This window comes from Poromitra crassiceps (assembly GCF_964638095.1).
Source record: "Poromitra crassiceps genome assembly, chromosome: 2".
NCBI classification, from domain to species: domain Eukaryota; kingdom Metazoa; phylum Chordata; class Actinopteri; order Beryciformes; family Melamphaidae; genus Poromitra; species Poromitra crassiceps.
This window is the reverse complement of record NC_139624.1, coordinates 72,845,839-72,866,774: the sequence shown is the minus strand read 5'-3', so window position 1 is coordinate 72,866,774 and position 20,936 is coordinate 72,845,839. Positions and strand designations below refer to the sequence as shown.

Genomic DNA, 20,936 nt, shown 5'->3' with positions numbered 1-20,936 from the left:
CTTCCATCCAGTTCTCTTTAGTGTTTGCCAATGTTGGAGGTGTAACTGGGGTCTGGCCCTGGACAAAGGTAAAAATATACCTTCAAATATATGTCCCTTTATTGTCGGGTAGTCTCTAGGTTATTCTTGACACTGTCGGCTGTCATTGTATGGTGTTGCAGTGGGTTGAAATCCCCCAGACTTTCGTGGTGGATGAGGGCGGTATGGAGATGCTAGCCAGAGGGGTGCTGCACGGCCGATCAGCCATGATGAGTTCCAACCGGCTAAACTAGCTTAGCAATCTATATGTGGATAGCCAGTGTATATTCACTAATAGGATAAAATAAAAATTAACATTTATGACAGCATGCATGCTTGAGTCTTTGGTTGATTTGTTTTTAGGAGCTGCCATTTGTAGAAATTACAGTTTGCTCGTTGGTAACGTAGCCGCCTGCTAAGCTGTGGTGGGTTCAGGGGTTGGAGACTACTGGAGGGAGCCCTACGAATCACCTATCACCTCCATGTTTTAAGTTGCCGTGCAAGCTAGTCAGGCACACATCATGCATCTAGCTAGCTGTCTAACACTGTATATCAATGGTGCCGTTAGTATAGATTACAATTTGCAACTACGGTTACCGTTATGACCCCTCAGGTGCACCGACAAATGTGCTAGATCTAAGTTAGCTAATAGAAACATCAAAGTGCAAGGTACCAATGAGATGCGAGGCACAACGATTACGTTTTGAAATACAATTAGCATTCTGTCTATAGTCGATATCAGAGTTGTTTTCTGGACAAGCCTGCGCTGTTGTTGTTTAGCCGAGAGCCATGGGAACCTCAGGGCCCTCAACTGTAAACACCACGATGGGTCACACCTGGACCCAGATTCAGACAGAAGCCTCTGAAAACACTTGTTTACTTAACATCGCTATGAAAACCTGAATCCTCTTTCCATCTGTCCTCTTCGATAAGGAATCAAATATTTAGTTGTTTATTTTGGAGTAGCCTGCCTAAGCCTACACAATTTATTGATTTTACAGAATTGCATTAGAGATTAGGTTAGAGAGACTAGAGGAGTTCTCTTGATTTGTAGGACCGGGGATGTCTGTGTCAGGCAGCTCCCACCCTACTGAAGTGTCACTGGGCAAGACACTGAGCTGCTGCCAGCTCCAGGGTTTTGTTCTGTAGCTGAACGTGCCCTGAGTGCCCTCTGGTGAGGGGATGGGCCAAAGAAAATGTTTATATGGGGATCAACGAAGAAGCATTCATATATATTAGTATTAGTATTATTATTAAACCATTGCCAGAAGTCAGATGTATCTCAGTGTGTATCTTATTATAAAAGGGAGCAAGTGGGCAATGTTCTCTGTTTGTTTCCATTTTTGTCCCACTGGTGATGTCATAGGACATCACTGATGATGTCGTCAGTGATGCCATAAGAGCAAAATCATCTTATGACATCACTGATGATGTCATAGGCACTGATGTAAACATACTGTAAGGGGCACACACACACACACGTAAACTTAAGGACAATAACATTTTGTGAGCAACACACCCGCACGCGTCAATATGCGAGCTGCAGGGCCAGCTTGGTGAGCTGCAGGGCAGGCGAGCCTAGGAATCGAGCGTGTGCGAGATGCCTAGTGTATTTCAAACCACCAGATTGGACCTCTACTAATTGAGTTTGCTCATTTATATTTGTATGCTCCACTCTATGTTCCAGTGATAACTGGAACATAACGAGCTAATTGTGGTTTGCCTTGGCTAAAGTAACCCGGGTGCCACTGATCTTATGTCTGCCAACCAAGGTCACATTTTCAGTCTTGATTGAATAATAAGAAGTTATGTATTGCATTGCTTTGCAACATGCACACACATACACACACCATTCTATTTCCCTTAATGGTCTTACCCATATGCACACAGCCATAGGCCATGAGCTGTGTGCATAATAATTGCATTAACCAAAATATCACATGCATGCATGAAAAGAAGTGAATGTAATGTTCTGATTATTAACTCTTGTAATGCTGGAGTCGTGTGCCCTCTCTGCTATGTACTTCGTGCAGGCCTACCTACTAGGGGTGGGAATCACCAGATGCCCACGATACGATACTGAAACGATACTTGAGTCACGATACGATAGTATTGCGATACTGCAATATTTTCGATATTGCGATATTGCGATATTTCGATATATTGCGATTTCTTACTTTTTCAACTGCAAATGATGTCCCCAAAGGAAAACTTTGTCAACATCTGGTTTATATAAGAACAATTTTTCAGTCTGTACATCTGACTTCAACCATTTTATTGCAGCAACATTGTCAAGTAGACAGACCAACAACTTTCATAAAGTCATGTCATAGTTGCATGCACCTGACAAACTGAACTGTTTGTTACAGTCTACTTACAGTCCACCTTAACTGGATGTGTGTGTGGACTACTGTACTTATGTAGTTTTTGCAACTTCACTTCACTTACACAAAACATCTTGTGCAGCCCATTCAGTAACTGGGGAATTTGTAAATTACTGTTATGACAAAACTGTTACTGTTAAAACAAAATGAAAATATGCTACCGTTTGTTTACTGCTGGCCTTGGAACTAAAGTTTATAGTAGCCCGGTGGCCTGGCATGGCCTGCAAAAATTTTTTTTTTTTTTTTTCAATATCGATACAATATCGTCAGGCAAAATATCGCGATACTGTGGTGTATCGATTTTTTCCCCCACCCCTACTACCTACCTCTCTTTGGTCACCTCATCGAATGTCCATTGTGTCGGTCGCTGCTCACACAGGATTCTCTCCTTTTTCTGGCCAGCTTTGCAGCAGTAACATGAGCGAAGCTCCTTCAAATAAAGGTTCATTGTCTGGGTGAATTAACTGCCAGTGGATCAGAATGTGAGATAGGCCGAGGGCGACTCAGTTTGAATTCTGCTGTCCTGACTTTGCCCGCAGGACATGAGGACAAGCTGCCAAACGAAACTGGACAGTTTTAATTTCACAAAAACTATGTTGCGAGCTGTTGAAAGTGTGTGTGTGTGTGTGTGTGTGTGTGTGTGTGTGTGTGTGTGTGAGAGAGTGTGAGAGGGCGCAGACACATGCATTATGATGTAGTGTATCTTTGCCACCTGATTATTATAATTATTTATTTTGCATTTAAGAGGACTAAATGGACCAACGTGTTTCTTACAAATTGTTGATTTGTTGTGTGTATTTGCAGGAATAGAGCATGGCTCAAGTGAAAGTGCAGACCTCAGCAGCCCTGGCTGGTCCTGGCCTCTCCCCTGGAGTTTCCCCCACGGCCATGGCCAGCCCAGGACCCCTGGGTCTGCAGCCCTCCGTCAACGGCACAGGCCCGGCCCCCACACCCGGCTGCCCTGCTCCTTCAGTCGGATATGGGGACGCCCCTGTGTCTGCCACATCGCCAGGTAGACTGCCAACATCACAGATAGAATAGTTAATTTTTCCCCTCTATGGGGAATTTAAGTTGTTGGGGCTGCTGCGTGATCCTAGCTAACGTGATATCCCTGAGTATTTTTTTTACAAGATATTGTGTGATTTTAGGAACAAAATAATTTGATTGCATATTCTTTAAATATAGACAGAGAGGAATGTGGTGTGGCTTCAGTCAGTTGTGGAGTAGAGAGGTGCTCGTTGACGTGTATAGTAGGTGCATTTCTGGAAATCTTTGTCAGTCACCATTATATTATTGCATGTTTTGCATCTTACCAGCATCTTGACTATTTTCAAGTGAAATTATGTTTAGGTATTGTAGATATGCCACTATGATACTGTTACTAATTGTATGGAAATTGTGCAGCCCTTTAGTCATATATCATGTAGTATGCTATTCAATATGACAAGCTAAAACTGATATAACGTTACATCAAAGCCACAAAAAAGGTGCATTATGACTAGACGGCTATGACTAACAAAACAGCCATCAAGCTACATGTAGGATTATCAAGCAATCTACAATCAATTGTTCTTGTGGTCAATGGACTTTTGGAATTCTGGAATTTCCTATTTCCATGAAAATCTGTCAGCATGGTCGCAGAAAATCTGGGTAATAGCACTCCTAATAATAGTGCAAGCGTTCAGTAAAATTAGCATAAAGGGGAGGGTGAGTTGAGTTCTGGTTCCGGTTCCGGTTATTCAGGTATGAAACAAGCTTGCCCCAAAAAGAGGTTGGTAAAAAATAAATGCATCTTTTTTTAACTGATGGATTGACAGATTGATGGACTGAGATGTCGTAGTTATGATAGCATTCATAGGATATCACATGCCATTTGTAATCAAGTCAGGCAATCAGCCAGACACGGATACATCATTCTCCAGTACATGATACTGATCCATTCATCTGGTTCTGTGTGTCTCATACCGTGGCCACAGAACTGATCATGTGTTCTGCTGTGCTCTGCTTTCAGGCCCGCCCCAGGAGAACATGGCAAACCCTAAAGAGAAAACTCCCATGTGTTTGGTGAATGAGTTAGCCCGTTTCAATAGGATCCAACCACAGTACAAGCTCCTCAACGAGAGAGGCCCTGCACATGCTAAGGTGTGCAGTCAGGACACCACAACACTGCAGGCTCAAATAGACCCTTTTCACGGGGGCCATTTTGTGTCGAAAAAAGGCAGAATAAACACAGGTGCAAGCAAAACACTAATGAGGGTTTCCAAATTTCAATCATGGAAGTTTGAAACCCTCATTAGTGTTTTGCTTGCACCTGTGTTTATCCTGCCTTTTCGACACAAAATGGCCCTCGTGAGAAGGGTCTATTGCACAGAAACATAGTGCATGATGGGAAATAAAGGGTTAATTAACCTTTGGGATACATAGATTGGGCTTTCTTCTTATTACCCTGCCTGCAGCCGGGGCAGGGCTTAGTGTTGGGTTTTCAGTACCAAATGTTTTGCTGACAGCACACTTGACCAATAGGCACATGCCATAAACAAATCAATGAGCCACAGGAAGAGGAAATGGAGGAATGAAGGAGCATTGGATTAGATACACTTGAAGAGAATTCCAAAATTAGATGTCCACCGTTTGAAATATGTGACATGTACTCTTACAAAACATTGGCAGCTTCATACATTTCCCTAATGACTACAATTTAAGCTACTAAGAATATATATATATATATATATATATATATATATATATATATATATATATATATATATATATATATATATATATACACACACACTTATGTGATTGAATTACATTTGTGAAGGAAACCCTTCAATGTTAACTGCTCTATTGAATGCAGTAGGTGCTACCTCTGGCTACATACTGTACACAAGTGGAAAGCTCCATTCTCCCTGTTATTTATCTGTAGATGACTTTGAAGAATATATTTCATATTTCCGAGCCTTTCATAAATGACTGTTGGCCATGATATATCCAGAACACATGTGAGTCTTAACATGTAGGAACCCAGAGGGATGTTGGTAAAAATGTAGTAGCCGCGGGGTCATGTCTCTCCCTCTGGGTGTCACTGTTCTAGATCTTCACAGTGCAGCTGTCTCTTGGGGAGCAGGTCTGGGAGGCGGAGGGCACCAGCATTAAAAAGGCCCAGCACTCCACGGCCTCCAAAGCGCTGGACGAAAGTCTCCTTCCCCGGCCAGCGCCCCGCTCCCCCAAGGTGGACATCAACAGCAACCCAGGTACTGCAACCATAACAACATGTACTAGTTACTAGGAATGTGTATTTCGTTTATGATTTCCTCTCATCTCGCGTGTTACTAATTAATTTCCTTTAATTTTGCTTGTTACTAATTAGTTCCATTTCATCTCACGCTTGTTACTCATGTGATAGGCTTGGTATATAGTTACAAAAAGGCTGTTTCACCTGAGGCTGATGGAATTGAAGGAAGACACAAAACAAGTTCAAACTTGTTTGGCATCAGCATCACTCCATGTAGGACCGTTGTTTGCCCCCTCCCACGAGTAAATGGAGAGAGGACCTCTACTCAATAGCCTAACTTATGTCTAATTTATAATTCATTGATCCCAGTGGTTGAGGGGGGAGATTGGGCTTGGTTCTTAGGCTGCGTCTTATGCCTACCCCACACTACAGGATAATTTGCAAGATTATAGCCAAGATTCCCCCCTCCCGATTTTCTCGGGGGTGCTCCCGATTTGACGCGCGTCGGGCAGATAATCTTCCCAAATGATCCTGTAGTGTGTGGGGTTCAAAGATTCACAATCGGGAAGACTGCCTCTTCCCGATTGTGAATCGGGCATATCTAACATGTTAGATATTTACAACCCGACAGGCGATTGCATCTTGAGCAGAGAGCCAGTAGTAGCTGCGTTTCCATTACAGTTTTTCGCAAAATAATCTGGTCCGCGTCCGCGCCCGCAGCCCCGCACAGAAACAAAGAACGAGGAAATTGTCATGAGGTGAAATACCCGTGCGTCTTTGAACGGGACGGAAAACTAATGCTATACTGCAAAGCATGTAGCCTACAACAAGCGCTTAGGTCTCATATGCTTCCCGCATTGGCGAGTGTCCCCACGGAAAAGTGAGTCAAATCAGCAGCCCCTCCACAAGGCACCTGTGCAGACGGTTTTCGCCTGGCCGTGCACAGTAGGCCTACACCCCGAATGGACGCGGCTGTCCGCGCAAATATTAGTTAAACAAATCCTTTCAGTGCAAATGCATTATAAAAACAAAAAATAAGATTTGTTTAGAAAACGAAATTACACAAATGTATTATTATTATTATTATTATTATTATTATTATTATTATTATTATTATTATTATCATTATTACTACTACTACACCCGGTGCGCACACTGAATAGGCATTTTAAAAGTTAACGTCGAGCCCTGCTTCCAAGGTGAATCTTCGGCATAATCTTCTAGTGTGTGGGGTTGCGTTTGAACAGACGCGATTGTGTGTGTGTCCCAAGATTGAAATGTTAAAAAATCGGCTCTCTCTGTCCTGTAGTGTGTGGGCTCTCAAGATTTTTATAATCTTCAAGGATTTGAAAATCCTGTAGTGTGGGGTAGGCATTAGCTGCTGCAGCCGATGTGCTGTATGGCGTTTGCTGCTCTGGCTGCAGGAGCCAGTGAGGTGAGGTGGGATAATGACCTGTCAGAATACAAAAAAACATTCACCCATTTAGCTTCTCTGCGATGTTGTTGTCAACCATGTCTTTAATTTGCCAGAGCAAGACTGCTGATTGCAGCTCCTAGTAGCTGTACTGTACTGGTATCCAGCCCCATATGAACCACAGCTGTCGGCACTCTTCATTTTGAAGGTTGTTTTGGCCTTCGTGTGTTCGCTCGTCTCTTCATTCATTTGTTCCTTTCACCTTTGAACCCTCGAGATGCTCGAGATTTGAAGTGTTGTTTTCTCAAATTCTTTCCAAAGTGAACATCTAAAAAGTATAGATGGTATTCAGTATCAATTAATTTTTTTTTATCACAACAAAAGGAGTGTGCAGGATTACTTTGATCGGTTTGATAAAGTACATCTGTATCTTTATCTAATTCACAACTTCAAGTTACATTTCGATGTTTGTCAGTGTCTTTAATTTATTTGAGCATTTTTTGCATTTCAGCACAGCAGTCACCATTAACACACTAAGTCAGTGGTTTTCAAACTTTTTTTTGGCTGCAGCACCCTTTCCCTCATTTCTGAATCCAAGTACCCCCTTTACCCCACTACAACATTTTGCTTAGGAAACTGTGAGTGAAACACATGATGTAATTAAGTAAGGGTTAATGCACGACGAGGTGTCCATTATCACTTTTTAAGGGACGACGCGAGAGGCGTGAACCGGTCCGAGGCCCCAGCCGAGCACCGGTTGCTTCCGCGAAGTCCCTTAAAAAGTGATAATGGACACCTCGAAGTGCATTAACCCGCTTATACCATGGTCACTTGCCAAAGAAACAAAACAAGACCATTCATTTAAATTTCCATGCATTTTGCAATCAAAATGTAGTTTTCATAACCTTGAATATGAGTTGAGAACTGGCGAGACAAAATAGTCACCTCGGCTGCTCAATATTAGGCTATCATTGGATAAAATGGCCGCTTAGTGCCTGCTGCACCTGGCACAATTCTAGAGTCAAACTAACTACCGTAATAATTTGGCCAATTGTAGCCTATGTAACAACATACAAAATAAAACGGCAATGTCTAAGAATGCAACGCCATGTAACTGGGTCATTTAAACTCACATTCCAGGGAATTGCGTTAACGTCTGCGGGTCTTATAAGACGTAAATGGCGCGAGGCAGGAGTAGAGTGAAAACTATCTGCTTTCAGTATGTTGGAGTCCAGGTATGTTTTGTACAAGGACGTCTCTCAGTGTGTTGCTGTTAACTCCCCATTTCGTTGTTTTCTTTTTGTTGATCTCGTCTTTTTCCTCTTTGACTTGATTTGTATCAGTGATAAGAGGCAGCGCACGCTCTCCCAGAGCCCCTGGCTGCTGGTTGCTGTAAGTTGTAAACAGAGGGTTTGACAGTTGACAGTTGACAGCTGAGAGCCCGGCTTCTGTCAGCTGACCAGAACGAAGGGCGCAGCTCGCCCCCGCTCAGCTGGCGCGTCACTTAATGGCTCAGAGCCGGCTTCTGTCAGGGGAGGGAAATCTCCGAAACGAAAATCAAAATTGTAAATAAGTTATTTTTGATAAACTGAGCACACAGGGGTGATTTAAATAGTTACTTTGACCGACTCAATTTTTTTCTCAACTTAGAAAAGTACCATATTAACCCTTAACGGGGGTATAGAGCTCAAACTGCTCTCTTGATAACTCTGTTGAAACTATGGCGCATTGATATGAATGGTGAACAGACCATTTGGCTGAACGACTTTACCAACTGTACATTATCACTTTTTAATGGACACCTTGCAGCCAATCAGAATCGAGTATTCACCCAGACCATGGTATAATTAATGTTAGAACACGGCTCTCTTGAATACTCTATTCTGATTGGTCAATCAACAAGATTCACCGGTCATTATTTCTCGACAACCGACCGCTGCTCTGCCACACCTGGATTAATCAGTTGATAAGAGCCTTTTGTCAGCAGACACTACTAATTAGGCCAACCAGTTGCAGCTGTGGTGTCTTGTGTGCCAATTACGAATGAAACCGCTTTGTCGTTGAAAACGCTATTAAAAAATCTATTTGAATAATTATTTTTGTCAGATTACTGAAATAATTTAGTTGTAGGCCATGTTCTAAGCGGGATAATGTATAGTGAGCCGGTGATTACTGGAAATAATGACCTTCAGGTGAATGATTAAGCCCTCCGCTGCGCGTCGGGCTCAATCATTCACCTGTCGGTCATTATTTCGCCAGTAATCACCGGCTCACAATACATTATCCCTTACTTATACAACAGGTAGTTCCGGCCAAGCAATTTGATTGGACAAGAGGGATCCTACGAGTGCCGTTATTTCATGATAATGCACTGGCGCTTCACTGTGTGTAGATCACTCCGCTTCACAGCTGCCCTAATCAACAAAACACTTCACAGCTGTAGAGTAGACAGTAGTAAAGTAGACAGCCTGCAGTTAATTAGGCTGATTAGGCTACATTTTCAGCAAAGCAGAAAGCTGAGGGGAGTATTTTTGTTGGCAGAGGAATAAATACAGAAATCATATATTTTCTCAGCTTTTTGTCATTTTTTTAATCAGCTTTGTTTAATAGAACTGTTGTATAAAAGCAATATCACACTCGAGGTCGTGCTGTTGTTGTCTAATATTGGCACTGCTGTGATTATCTTCGGCACTCGGCCTGCGGCCTCGTGCCTGCGACCGAATCACAGCAGTGCCAATATTAGCCAACAACCGCACTCCCTCTCGTGTGATATTGCTTAAATAACGCACCTTTTGAAGAATATAACATTACAAAATAGAGTGAAAGAGTTGCAGTTAGTGCCTCCTGAGCACATTTATTTTCACGGTTTATGTTGCAGTTAGTGCCTCCTGAGCGCATTTATTTTCACGGTTTATTCTTAAATTTGTCATTTCCCCCCATTCTCTCAAGTACCCCCTGTAGTACCTCCACGTACCCCCGAGGGGTACGCGTACCCCAGTTTGGGAACCACTGCACTGTTCTGATGGTACCAGCAGGCTTGCCTCACCTCCCCTGCCCTCTGTGGCACTGTCATGGTGAAGGGCCTAGTAGCCAGCTTTGAATAGGATCAAGAGAGCCCTGTGATAGGCTATGCAACATCAAAGGGAGCTGTGGAGGGGTAAGCAGTGCAGGTCATCGGACACAATCAAACAGCTAGGCAACATGGGCAGTTTTCAAGTAGAATATAGATGTCCTCTAAGGCCTTGGCCACACTGATCCGTGGTGTTTGTCTGTGTGCGTTCATTTCTCTGTTCACTTCCATTCATTTTCAATGACAGCTGTCCGACTGTCCGTGGAGCACTCAGAAGCGTACGTATCCAGAAAATTTGCATACGTTTTGATGGACAGAAAGTTGAAGAGGGATGAGCTTTTTCTGGCTGGACGTATCGGATGGTCGGATAGTCACTGTCCGTTTAGCCAATCAGAGTCGAGGTCTCGAGAGGAGGCGTTCCAAGATTTGTTTCAACTTTTCAAAGAAGATGGTGGCCGAGGCGGTGAAGGAGGCTATAATTAATGCTGTGTACACCATCCCGCTGTTGTACAACGTGATAGTCAGTGTCACCATCTGATTTCACCATCTAATCTGGTCATTCAGTGGCATTTTATTGCCACATAAGTAACGTAGCGCACAGAGCTAACAGCTAGCTGACGCCAGCTTTCTTCTTCTCTCGATTTATAGGCGGGTCGCTGACACCTTCAAGGTGCTTACCGCCACCTGCTGTACAAGTAGGTTACTTGTACATGCAACGGACATAAATCTATCCGTCTATCCGTTCTGTCCATTTTCTGACTGATCAGTGTGGCCAAGGCCTTATGCAACATGTCAACTGTTGGTATGGAGTACAGTGCAGAAGGCATGCCCCGCCCTACTCTGCCTCTGATTGGGTTGGGTTTAGGCATGAATGAGGAGTGTTGGGGTTTAGGCATGAGGCTTAGGGCGATTGTTTAGGGTTAGGGTAAAATAGTGTCCTCTAGAGAGAGAGAGAGTGATGTCAGCGGAGGACCAAAATGTGTGACTCATTAGCCAATGAACAGGCAGGAAGGGGTCTTGCGCTACTTTTGAATGCTAAAATAAAGCTGATAATGTACACTTTGATTTAAAAAAAAAAACCTTTCAGAGTACAACACAAACTGTCCATTTTGCTGCAACTCGACAGTGCTGCTTAATCCAGAACCTTACTTCCTGGAACTCTTGAGAGTAAAAAACTGGTCCATTGGAGTGAATGGAGATGTCGCGACTCTTCTATATACACGGCTCTGGACTAGAGTACATCTTGAGAAATCAACTGGTGCATTGATATTGTTAAAAAATCTTACCAAAACGGTCTTTATACAACAGTTAGTTCCGACCGAGCAATTTGATGAAAAGGCATTCCAGCCGTGCTGATATTTCAGTATAACATCACTGTGTGTATATCACTCCGCTTCACAGCTGTAACCTTGATTAGGCTGCATTCTGCTTTCAAACAGCGTTGGCAGCTAGTAGGGAGTAGGGACAGCCATATGGATACATTACATTTGACCTTTGTTAATTATGAACGGTAAGCTGAAATCGTGTCTGTGCGACTGCTAACCTCAAAGTAGCTAATGCCGGAAAACTGTAGGCAGCAAGTTTACCTGTTGCTGTTTATGCTGTTTATAAACATGCAGTGAACTCCTCGTCAGAACCAGAGCTTAGTCGAATGGGCTGCATGTTTAGAACCAATTCTCCGTCGTTGGCGCGTTCCCCCGTGAGAGCGGATCATATCCAGAGTGGCTCTAGTTTAGCAGGTGGCAGCTCATGTTCTGGTGCCGTAGAGGGGGCAGGCGGGTGGCGGCGTTGATGACCTGCTATCTAAGCGACCACATACAAACCATTAATGTAAGAGAGACAAATTGGGGAGTAAACAAGTACCGTAAATTCCGGACTATAAGCCGCACCGGTGTATAAGCCGCACCTGCAAAGTTGACTATTTTTTTCTTATATAAGCCGCACCGGACTATAAGCCGCGGGTGTTTTAACACTTTGAGTGCCACGGCCCTTGGGCAAAAGGTTGCTTGCTGTGCCACATAGGCCGCAATGCATTTTAAAACAGTCATATAATTTCTTTAATAATTACTATGTAAACACTGAACACGCACAAATAACGATGAGACTCTCTTCTATCACCTGCAAAAAAAAGTTTATTGATCCCATTTTCCGTTCTTTAGTTATGAGCCGGAGAAGATAGCTTGATTGAACGAAAAACAGACCTTTTTTTCTACGAGCTGAGATAATGAGCCTTTTGTGAAATTAAACATTTCAAGCACATCACTGACTCTGAAGCTAATTTTCTGATGTAGTCACACCTCAAAAATAATTTCCTTCAATAAAACAGTGAAGGCCAGGGAATTTTGTTTGGCAGAATAATATTTTTTAGCTGTAACCAGCAGCACTGGCCCCTGCGTGCGCTGCTGGTTACAAATGCCATGTAACCGACCCTTCCTCCTGTAATCCTGTCCTGCTGTCTGGGTCTGTCTGGGTGAAGTGTTGTATGGTGCTCTGCTGCTCTGCGTGCCCCCCCCCCCCCCCCCCTCCAACTGCACACGCCTCCTCCTGGGTGTGTCTGGTGGCTCTCTACTGAGTTTGCTCTGCACAGTGAAGGGTCCGCGACATCCAGCATTTTTACAGCGTTCCGCGTGTTTGTCACGGGCTCCTATGCTTCCAGTTGAGAATAATAAGGCAGTTTATGCGATTGTGCTGTCGCAGCATACACGGAGGTGCTCAGTTGTGACAGCGGATGCTGCTGCTGCGGGCACAGCTGGCGTGCTCGTTGTGCTTCATGCACGTCGATGCATACGGACGGATGCGATGCGATTTCCTCCTTTTCCCCAGCGACTTCTTCTGTGTGTTTGGCTCCTTTTTCTCTGATCAGGAGAGTGCTGTCGCCACCTAATGGGTTTGTAAAATAGGTTATCGACCTCCAATAGCTACAATATCGTTAGAGGCGACGTAAGAAGCTTAGATCGACACCCCCCCGTCAAAAAAACAATTTGGAGTTACTGACGCCATTTGGCGTCGCTGGCAGCCTACGGTAAATTTCTAATGACGCCATATGGCGTCGCTGGCACTCAATGTGTTAATGGTATTTTTTTTTTTTTTTTTTTTTTTTTTTTGTGTTTTAATGTTTAATTACCATATGTAAGGGTTCATGCACAGAGGGGATTGTCGGGAAAGAGATGGCTGTTTGAGGAAGCTCCCATTTATTAACATTTCAACAAAACAACATAACACAACACCACCTGTGTTGTTTTTTACAGTGCACACAGTGTCATACAGTGTCATACAGTGTGGTGAAAAGAGGGCAAGAGAGGAAATTAAAACTTATTATAGTTATATAGGATTTATAGTTAGAAAGAGTGCTAAAAAAGAGAGTTTTTTTTATTTTATTTTTATTTTTTTATTTTAAATCCATAGATAAGCTGCACCGTTATATAAGCCGCAGGGGCCAAAAAAGGCCAAAAAACGGGAAAAAAGGTGCGGCTTATAGTCCGGAATTTACGGTAGCCTAAAAGTTGAATTGTTTCTTTTCCTCCATCTGCCAGTTTGAAATTTTAACAAGATGATACTGCGCATTAGACTATAGACCCTTCTCATGGGGGCCATTTTGTGAACACTAATGAGGGTTTCCAACTTCCATGATTGGAATTTGGAAACCCTCATTAGTGTTTTGCTTGCACCTGTGTTTATTCTGCCTTTTCGACACAAAATGGCCCCCGTGAAAACGGTCTATTGGGTGATAAGTGCCCGTTATTAACGTTCACGTATATTAATTAATCGTTCACGCATTTCAATTAATTAAACGAGCAAACTCACAAACAGCGTTTAGTAGGCTATATAGGCCTATTCGCTTTGATCATCAGCCTGACGCAGTGGTGCCCAGGTGGGAGAGATCAGATGAGAGAAGCCGCTCACACACTCCTCTCTCCACTGTTGTGTTATTGCCCAATACCCACACATGGTTTAAGCAGCGGTTTCTCATCAAGGCAATGTCGAGGAAATATTGGCTCATATTTGTGTCCGCAAATGCAGATAGGAGCGTACACGTTGTTTGTGTTTCAATAACGAATGCATCCCAAGCTTGCCCAGAATGACGTGAATAGGCTATAGGCGTATTCCCGCTGCAAAGTTGATCTCTGAGAACATTGGAATAAAGATCGACTATAGAGCTATAAGAGTAGAAGAATACTAAAGGAAAGATAGATTTAGATACAGTAGATAGATCTAGATTTAGTCCTGTTTAGGTGGTGGGCCCAACTCGGCACTTGATCTTCATTGCAACTTACATTACCTTGGTTTTAATGTTTAACATTCTTTCTTTCCTCATTTCACTTCCCTACACACACACACACACACACACACACACACACACACACACACACACACACACACACACACACACAGGCAGTATAACCCCCACGGTGGAGCTGAATGGTCTGGCCATGAAGAGAGGAGAGCCAGCTATCTACAGGCCCTTGGACCCCAAGCCCATGCCCAACTACAGAGCCAACTACAACTTCAGAGGGATGTTCAACCAAAGGTGAGCTCTACTGTTACAATAACCAGTGTTTCCCCTACCATTCTACAGGCCTGGCGGGTTCTTTTTTTAGATTAATTAATGAATGAATAAATTTTTTCCTGCTCTCCCCAAAATGTCCATAAACGTATATGGCATATTATTACAAAACAACAATACTGGTGTTGACAGTGTATGGAAGGAAAGGAGGGCTTCGGCGTTCCTTAAAGTGAAAAAATGCTTACAGAAGGTGCTCTTTGGATGTTGGGGAAGGCATAGAGTTCATCAAAAAGGTTCCAAGGAAGAAGAGTGCCTTGGAACCTTTTTGATGAACACTGGTGTTGACAGTGTTGACAGTCATAGAAGATGCCAAATCATTCAAAACAATAAGCATTTAGCTTTTAGGATCATCGTGCCAGCGTGCGGCGCTGTTCCAAAACGTGTCAACGTGTGTCGTTGCCTGGGAAACGCACATCCCATAATACAACTCTTCGCATCGCATCCCATAATAGTATCATGATACTTGGGATGCCATTGTGAACGCAGATGCGAACAGGTTAGCTAAAAGTTTGTTGCGGTCGGGGTACGTTTCCAAATCCCTCCAGACCTGAATTTTTTTTGTGGGGAAACACTGCAGTAACCATCTGAAGCCCAAAGCGGTGCCCCGACAGTGGCCTAGTGCTTCCACAGTTGTAATGAGTTACATATGATGATCATTGTAGCCTGAGGTCAAGTCGAGTCAGGTTTATTTGCATACATATAGCCTGTACTCACAGTTAAAGTCTCAAAGGACTACACAACCAATTGTGTTATGAAAGAATAAATGAAAAGGACCAGGAGCAGGAGAAACTCTCTACCACAGATGGCCAGCCTCTGCTTTTGGGGTGGTTACAGTTGCCGATAAAATAGTTTAAACTAGTCTTTGAGCCTTAAATGTATCTGAAATGCTCAAAGTATTGTGTGTGGGTTTTTATAGTTTACTATTTGGCATTTTTGCCTTTCTTAGGTTACTTTCACATATAAGCTGTTTGGTCCGCTTTAAACCCGCCAGAGTTTGTTTCCTCGGATAGTGCGCTTCGTTTGGGGGGGTGTGAAAGCGCAAACGAACTCTGTTGCGGAACAAACAAGCGAACTCTGGTGCGCTTGAAAACGTGGGTCTCGGTTCGCTTCCAAGTGAACCCTGGCGCGGTTCGTTTGTTGTGTGAAAGCAAACCGGACTAAACACAAGAGCAAATAGGAAAGGCGCCAGTGCATCTGATACACTCATGCAGTCCATCATGAGTTGAAGACGGTAGAAGGGAGCAAAACAAACACTGCGGTGCGCACACATGTACAGTACCTGCGCGCCGCGTGACGTACGTCATAACAACACATCGTTGTCTCTCAACAGCTGGCTTGCCTTCTCCTTCGGTACGTACTGCCTCGCTCGTCTAATCTGCATAATGAAATGTTCAACAGCTTGCTGCCTCAGCTGCTGCTCATATTGGGCACATTCTTGTCAAATATGTATTTGATAGTAACACCAAAGTAAAACCAGAAATCCCAATATCGCAGGTGGTGTTGCTCCATGGTTTGTGTTTCAGTCAGACCTCAGCGAGGCAAGAAGCCGGCAGAAGAGGAGAGATTTCCCTTCTCTATTCTGTCCAATAAACGAGTGACTGTTTCGACCATGTGACATTAGGTGGGTTTTCATCCACCTGTTTTTATGCGAAATTTCAGATTGCACATTAAAATCCTGAGTGGAAACACCAGAAAATTCGATAAAACTGCAAAACGCTAATTTTGTCAATTTAAAACATAACTTTGCATGTCAAGAAAGTCACAGTTTGTCGTCAAACTGAAACGTAGGGGTTAGTTTCGTATAAAAACTACATACTGTAGCTCGTGGAAGCTCGTGGCATGTTGCCGGTCTTCAGCTTTGCCGGTAGAGAAAGTGACGTCACTTGACAGTGCATGTAGTCTTTCTGATTTATAACTTCTAGTGCAACAGTTTGGTGACAAACTGCGACTTTCTTGACATGCAAAGTTATGTTTTAAATTGACAAAATTAGCGTTGGCACCCCGTGGCACAATTCAAACGGGATCAAAAAAGTAACCTTATTCTAACGTCCACCGCCATTCATATTTTTCGCAGCGCTGGTACTGGGAGAAAGCAGGAAGTGACGTTTCACTTTGGCTCTCTATATGTGAAAGCGACCTTTCTTAGATAGTTCAAAGTTGAGAGAGGCGTATGACATGTGACTAAGGTCCTGGGCCAGATTCAACATCACATTTACATAATGTAGGACGCTTTAAGTACTGTGCTTGCTTTGAATGATCTCTTTCATTAAGAAAGCAAAACGACTCTTACTTATTAGTTTGGATAACTGTACAATACATCCTCTCTGCGCTGTGGGACTTTGATGTTACTTCTGAAGTCACTCCTGTGCGTTTGGGATATTCTTCATGGAGCTGCCTCATTCTTGAAAGTAGTCCCCTTTTCTGTACTCATTTATCCTTCCAGTCTTGATGTCTTTCTGATGGCCTCTCAGACGGCATTGTTTCTTTGATCCCCACTGACCCAGATGTGTGTCACATGCCCCTCCACTCCATCTGTTTTCCAAACAGATGAATGTGGTGCCCTCATGGGGTCTCATCGCTCTCCAGTCTGTCAGCTTTCTTCTTCTTCTTCTTTGCTTCACCGGAGCCATCCAGCCATTTCCAAAACTCCATAAAAATGCCACAGAGGTTCGATGAATGATCCCCGCTCCTCTCCCCCAGTGAAGGAATGTGCTGGGAGGACGCTGCCCTCACATTATTTAAGCCTGTCGATATGCTGCCTTGCCATCCCCCTCCCCCCCCCCCCCCCACACACACACACACCTACACACACACACACACACACACACACACACACACACACACACACACACACACACACACACACACACACACACACACACACACACACACACACACACACACACACACATACACACACACACACACACCTACTTGTGTTAAAATAAGTGTTAAATGGCTCTATATCCTGACTACGGGTGCTCCGATCCGGCTAAGCCACGATCCGATCCGATTCCGATTCCTGGGGTAACGATCCGATTCCAGAATCGATTCTCGATTCCAATGATTCTCGATTCCAGAATCTAGAATCGATTCTCAATTATGTAGTTTTATATTGCAATAACACACAAAGGTAAATCTAAGACAAAAAATGACAAATGTATTAATGCTGAACTTCAAATTCAACTTATTGAAGTATTACAGTCAGGGCCTAAATTCATTTTGCAAACTAGGGGGGAATTCCCCCCTTATGTTCTTCAGATAAGATTGATTTATAGGCTGGGGGGGATCTGTAGACTTTGAGAAGGATTTATAGATTTTGGGGGGAATACATTAACCAAAGCTCTTAAGTGCAAGAGGTGGTGGCACCGTGGCAGTACAGTACACAAATGACATGAACATTTGGACACTTATTCAGCCGGTATCTTGCATGTTGCGTTCAGGTGCACTGTAAAAAAAAATAATAATAAAAAAAATTACAATACAAAGAAGAATCGATTCTTGGGAGTTTGGCATCGATCCAGGAATCATGACATTAAGAATCGCGATCCTTTCAAGAATCGATTTTTTTTGGAGCACCCCTAATCCTGACAGCAATCACTGAAATAGTGTTTGGTCAGTAGCTGCGTTTACATGTACACTTTTTCCTCAATCTGATTGAAATCAATCGCTTTGAAGATTTTGGGGGGCAAGTGTTTACATGGGATGTGATTATTAATACGATCTGGTGTTTACATGCGCCGACGCATGTAAATCGATGTAAAGTGAACAGCTGTGTGACATGCCCAAAAGTGAGGAATACAGTAACTTGACAGGTCTGCCAACTCTACTCACGGCGTTGGATTTGGGGTGAAATCACCTTCCATTTCCCATTTCCATTTCCCATTTCCAATGTCAACTTTTCTCTGATTGGATAGTTTGAGGTTGCTGCCGATTGTGATCCAATCAGAGAAAAGTTTACATTTTCTTGGAAACAGAAGGTCGGATCGCGATGCTTTTTAAGGACTATATGTATTTTTTCACCCCGAATGCAATGCTGCCATCCCTGAGTCTCTACGAGTTACGGTTGCGGAGATACGTCCACCTTGCCTGCAGGACTACAGAGAGAGATAGAGGACAGTGGGGGGTTGGGGGTTTCAACTCACTGACCAAACACTCTATTTCAGTGATTGCTGTCAGAATATAGAGCCATTTAACACTTATTTATTTAACACAAAACATTGCTGAATGCAGCTTTAAGAAAGGGCACTGTGCCATCTTTTTAGAGGTGAGTAGAGATTTAGCGGTAGATGCAATGAAGCATAGAAAAACTGTTATGAAAGTCCTATTCAAAGGAGATTACAGTCCCATCAGCTTAAATGTTGTTGTCCCCCCCCCCCCCCCCCCCCCCCCCCCCCCCCCCCCCGTTCTGGATCTAATGCAGAGTGACTGCATGGGACTGCATGGGATATTTATATTAAGATGTCACCTTAATATAAATATTATTATAGCATAGTATTTTATGATTTTATTGCTATTATAAATATTATGATAGCATGTAGGGAGGGAGACAACGTGTTGAAATGGGTTGAGTTTAACCTAACAGAATTTGGAGTTATGTGGCTCCAGGGGCCACAGCATTTCTTGGGCACAGGGCACAATTTATGAAGCCATTATTTGTCCAGGTTAGTTTTATAGATCTGCCCAGTCATTTTCAGGAGAGACTTTAATCCCCACCAGATGGCACTATTTCCTCACTTATAATATGGTAACTCAGAGCAGTGCTTTTATAAGGTGCACCCATTTTGTAACAAGCAAGTTATGAAAATGTTATTTTATATTATACAGGTGCTCATGCTTATGGATCTCTCTGCAAAGTACTCTGTAGGATTTGCACATTCGCTAGGCTTTTAATAATTAATAATTAATTAATTAACCATATTAAACACATAAAAAAAAACACAATCAGAAAAGCCTGCATTTGACTGTTGTGTACATAACAAACTGTGGCTCATTAACTGATAACGATATATTCTGACACCAAATTTATTGATTAAAATATACAATTTTATGATATGGTCGTGTCTTTGCTCCACAGTTGGGTAACTCAGCCTAGCCAGCAGACAGTCTGCCATCTGGCTTACATCTTCTTAGTATTTGATCCATGCAAGAACAAACAGGGGGCGAAAGACAAATGTGTTTGAGCACAAAGAAAATGTGTTTTCCAGCATCTGTCTGTCAATGTCATCCGTCACAGTGATGAGTGTGAGACAGCAGAGATGCAGAAGCAGCAGCAGCAGCACGCACAGTCTGTTGTGTTTTCTTACGCAACTTTGATGCAGAGGCTTCTCACCTTGGGACCACAGAGAGAGAGAGGCAGAGCCAGAGAGAGATCCATCTGCCAGAGAGACACAGAAGAAGAGGCGTAGAATAGGCGCTTATATCATCCCCAAGGTCACTTGTGTTTCCATGAGGTCTCTCTCCTTCACTGTCACCCTGCCCTGGATAAATGAAAGGGAGACCTGCTGAGTGTGTATCCTCTTCCTCTGATGACTGACTATGTGACAGAGTGACAGGCCATATCCACAATCCGTCAGCGTAATGATGTCGGGAGGGAAGCGAAGGTTTCCATATGGCCAATTGGCCATGTCCTTCTCTATGATGATGAATCCAAGTGATCCAGAGTCATGTTGATGGAGAATGTGACCATTAAAAGGCCAGCCTGCCTCGGATTCATCAGCGTTCTAATCACCACCTAGACCGGTATTGATTCACTCAGAAAGCGCCCTGATGGGACAATGTGGCGATAATATGAAATGTGCATTCATCAACGTCTTCATGAATCTTATTTATGGCGAAGGGTCTGCGCTTAATTTCTTACCATCCCAAGTCCCACCTTTAAAATCAGCGATTCATCTTATTATCATGACTTAATCACATCATTGTTCGTCCTCGAGATACCGAATTGGCTTTCATTCTCCCAAGATGTTGTAAAGTGTTTTTGAAACTGACTCGATTGTGTTTTGCTGCTGGGAAAGTGACTGAGCTGCGATGAAACGTCATTATGGAGATTGGGTCCGCCACATGCTTCACAGAATGTATCAGCGAGTAAGGAAAAACACTCCTCATATAATCAAGATGTAGAAATCTGGTTACATCAACCCCCACTGCGCGCTCCGTCCCCGACTCCCGTGTTATCATTGGAACACCTGACTCCGATGAGTCATTCTGGGCTCCTCCGTCCCGTCCATGGCGCTCCCACTTTTCCCCCC

General features: G+C 43.3%; 1 protein-coding gene across 2 annotated transcripts in view; it reads left to right on the top strand.

Annotated features, from left to right (window-relative positions):
• Positions 1–21: 21 nt before the first annotated feature.
• stau2 (staufen double-stranded RNA binding protein 2) overlaps positions 22–20,936 on the top strand; it is a 260,599-nt gene continuing 239,684 nt past the window's right edge. Inside the window, exons 1-5 of one of the 2 annotated variants that reach the window (XM_083631974.1) lie at positions 22–68; positions 3,207–3,414; positions 4,414–4,544; positions 5,530–5,656; positions 14,514–14,649. In XM_083631974.1, the coding sequence (XP_083488100.1) occupies positions 3,216–3,414; positions 4,414–4,544; positions 5,530–5,656; positions 14,514–14,649 (593 nt within the window). In that variant the 5' untranslated portion in view covers positions 22–68; positions 3,207–3,215. Of the gene's footprint in view, positions 69–3,206; positions 3,415–4,413; positions 4,545–5,496; positions 5,657–14,513; positions 14,650–20,936 lie in introns of both variants that reach the window. The other variant, XM_083631973.1, reaches the window with a different exon arrangement.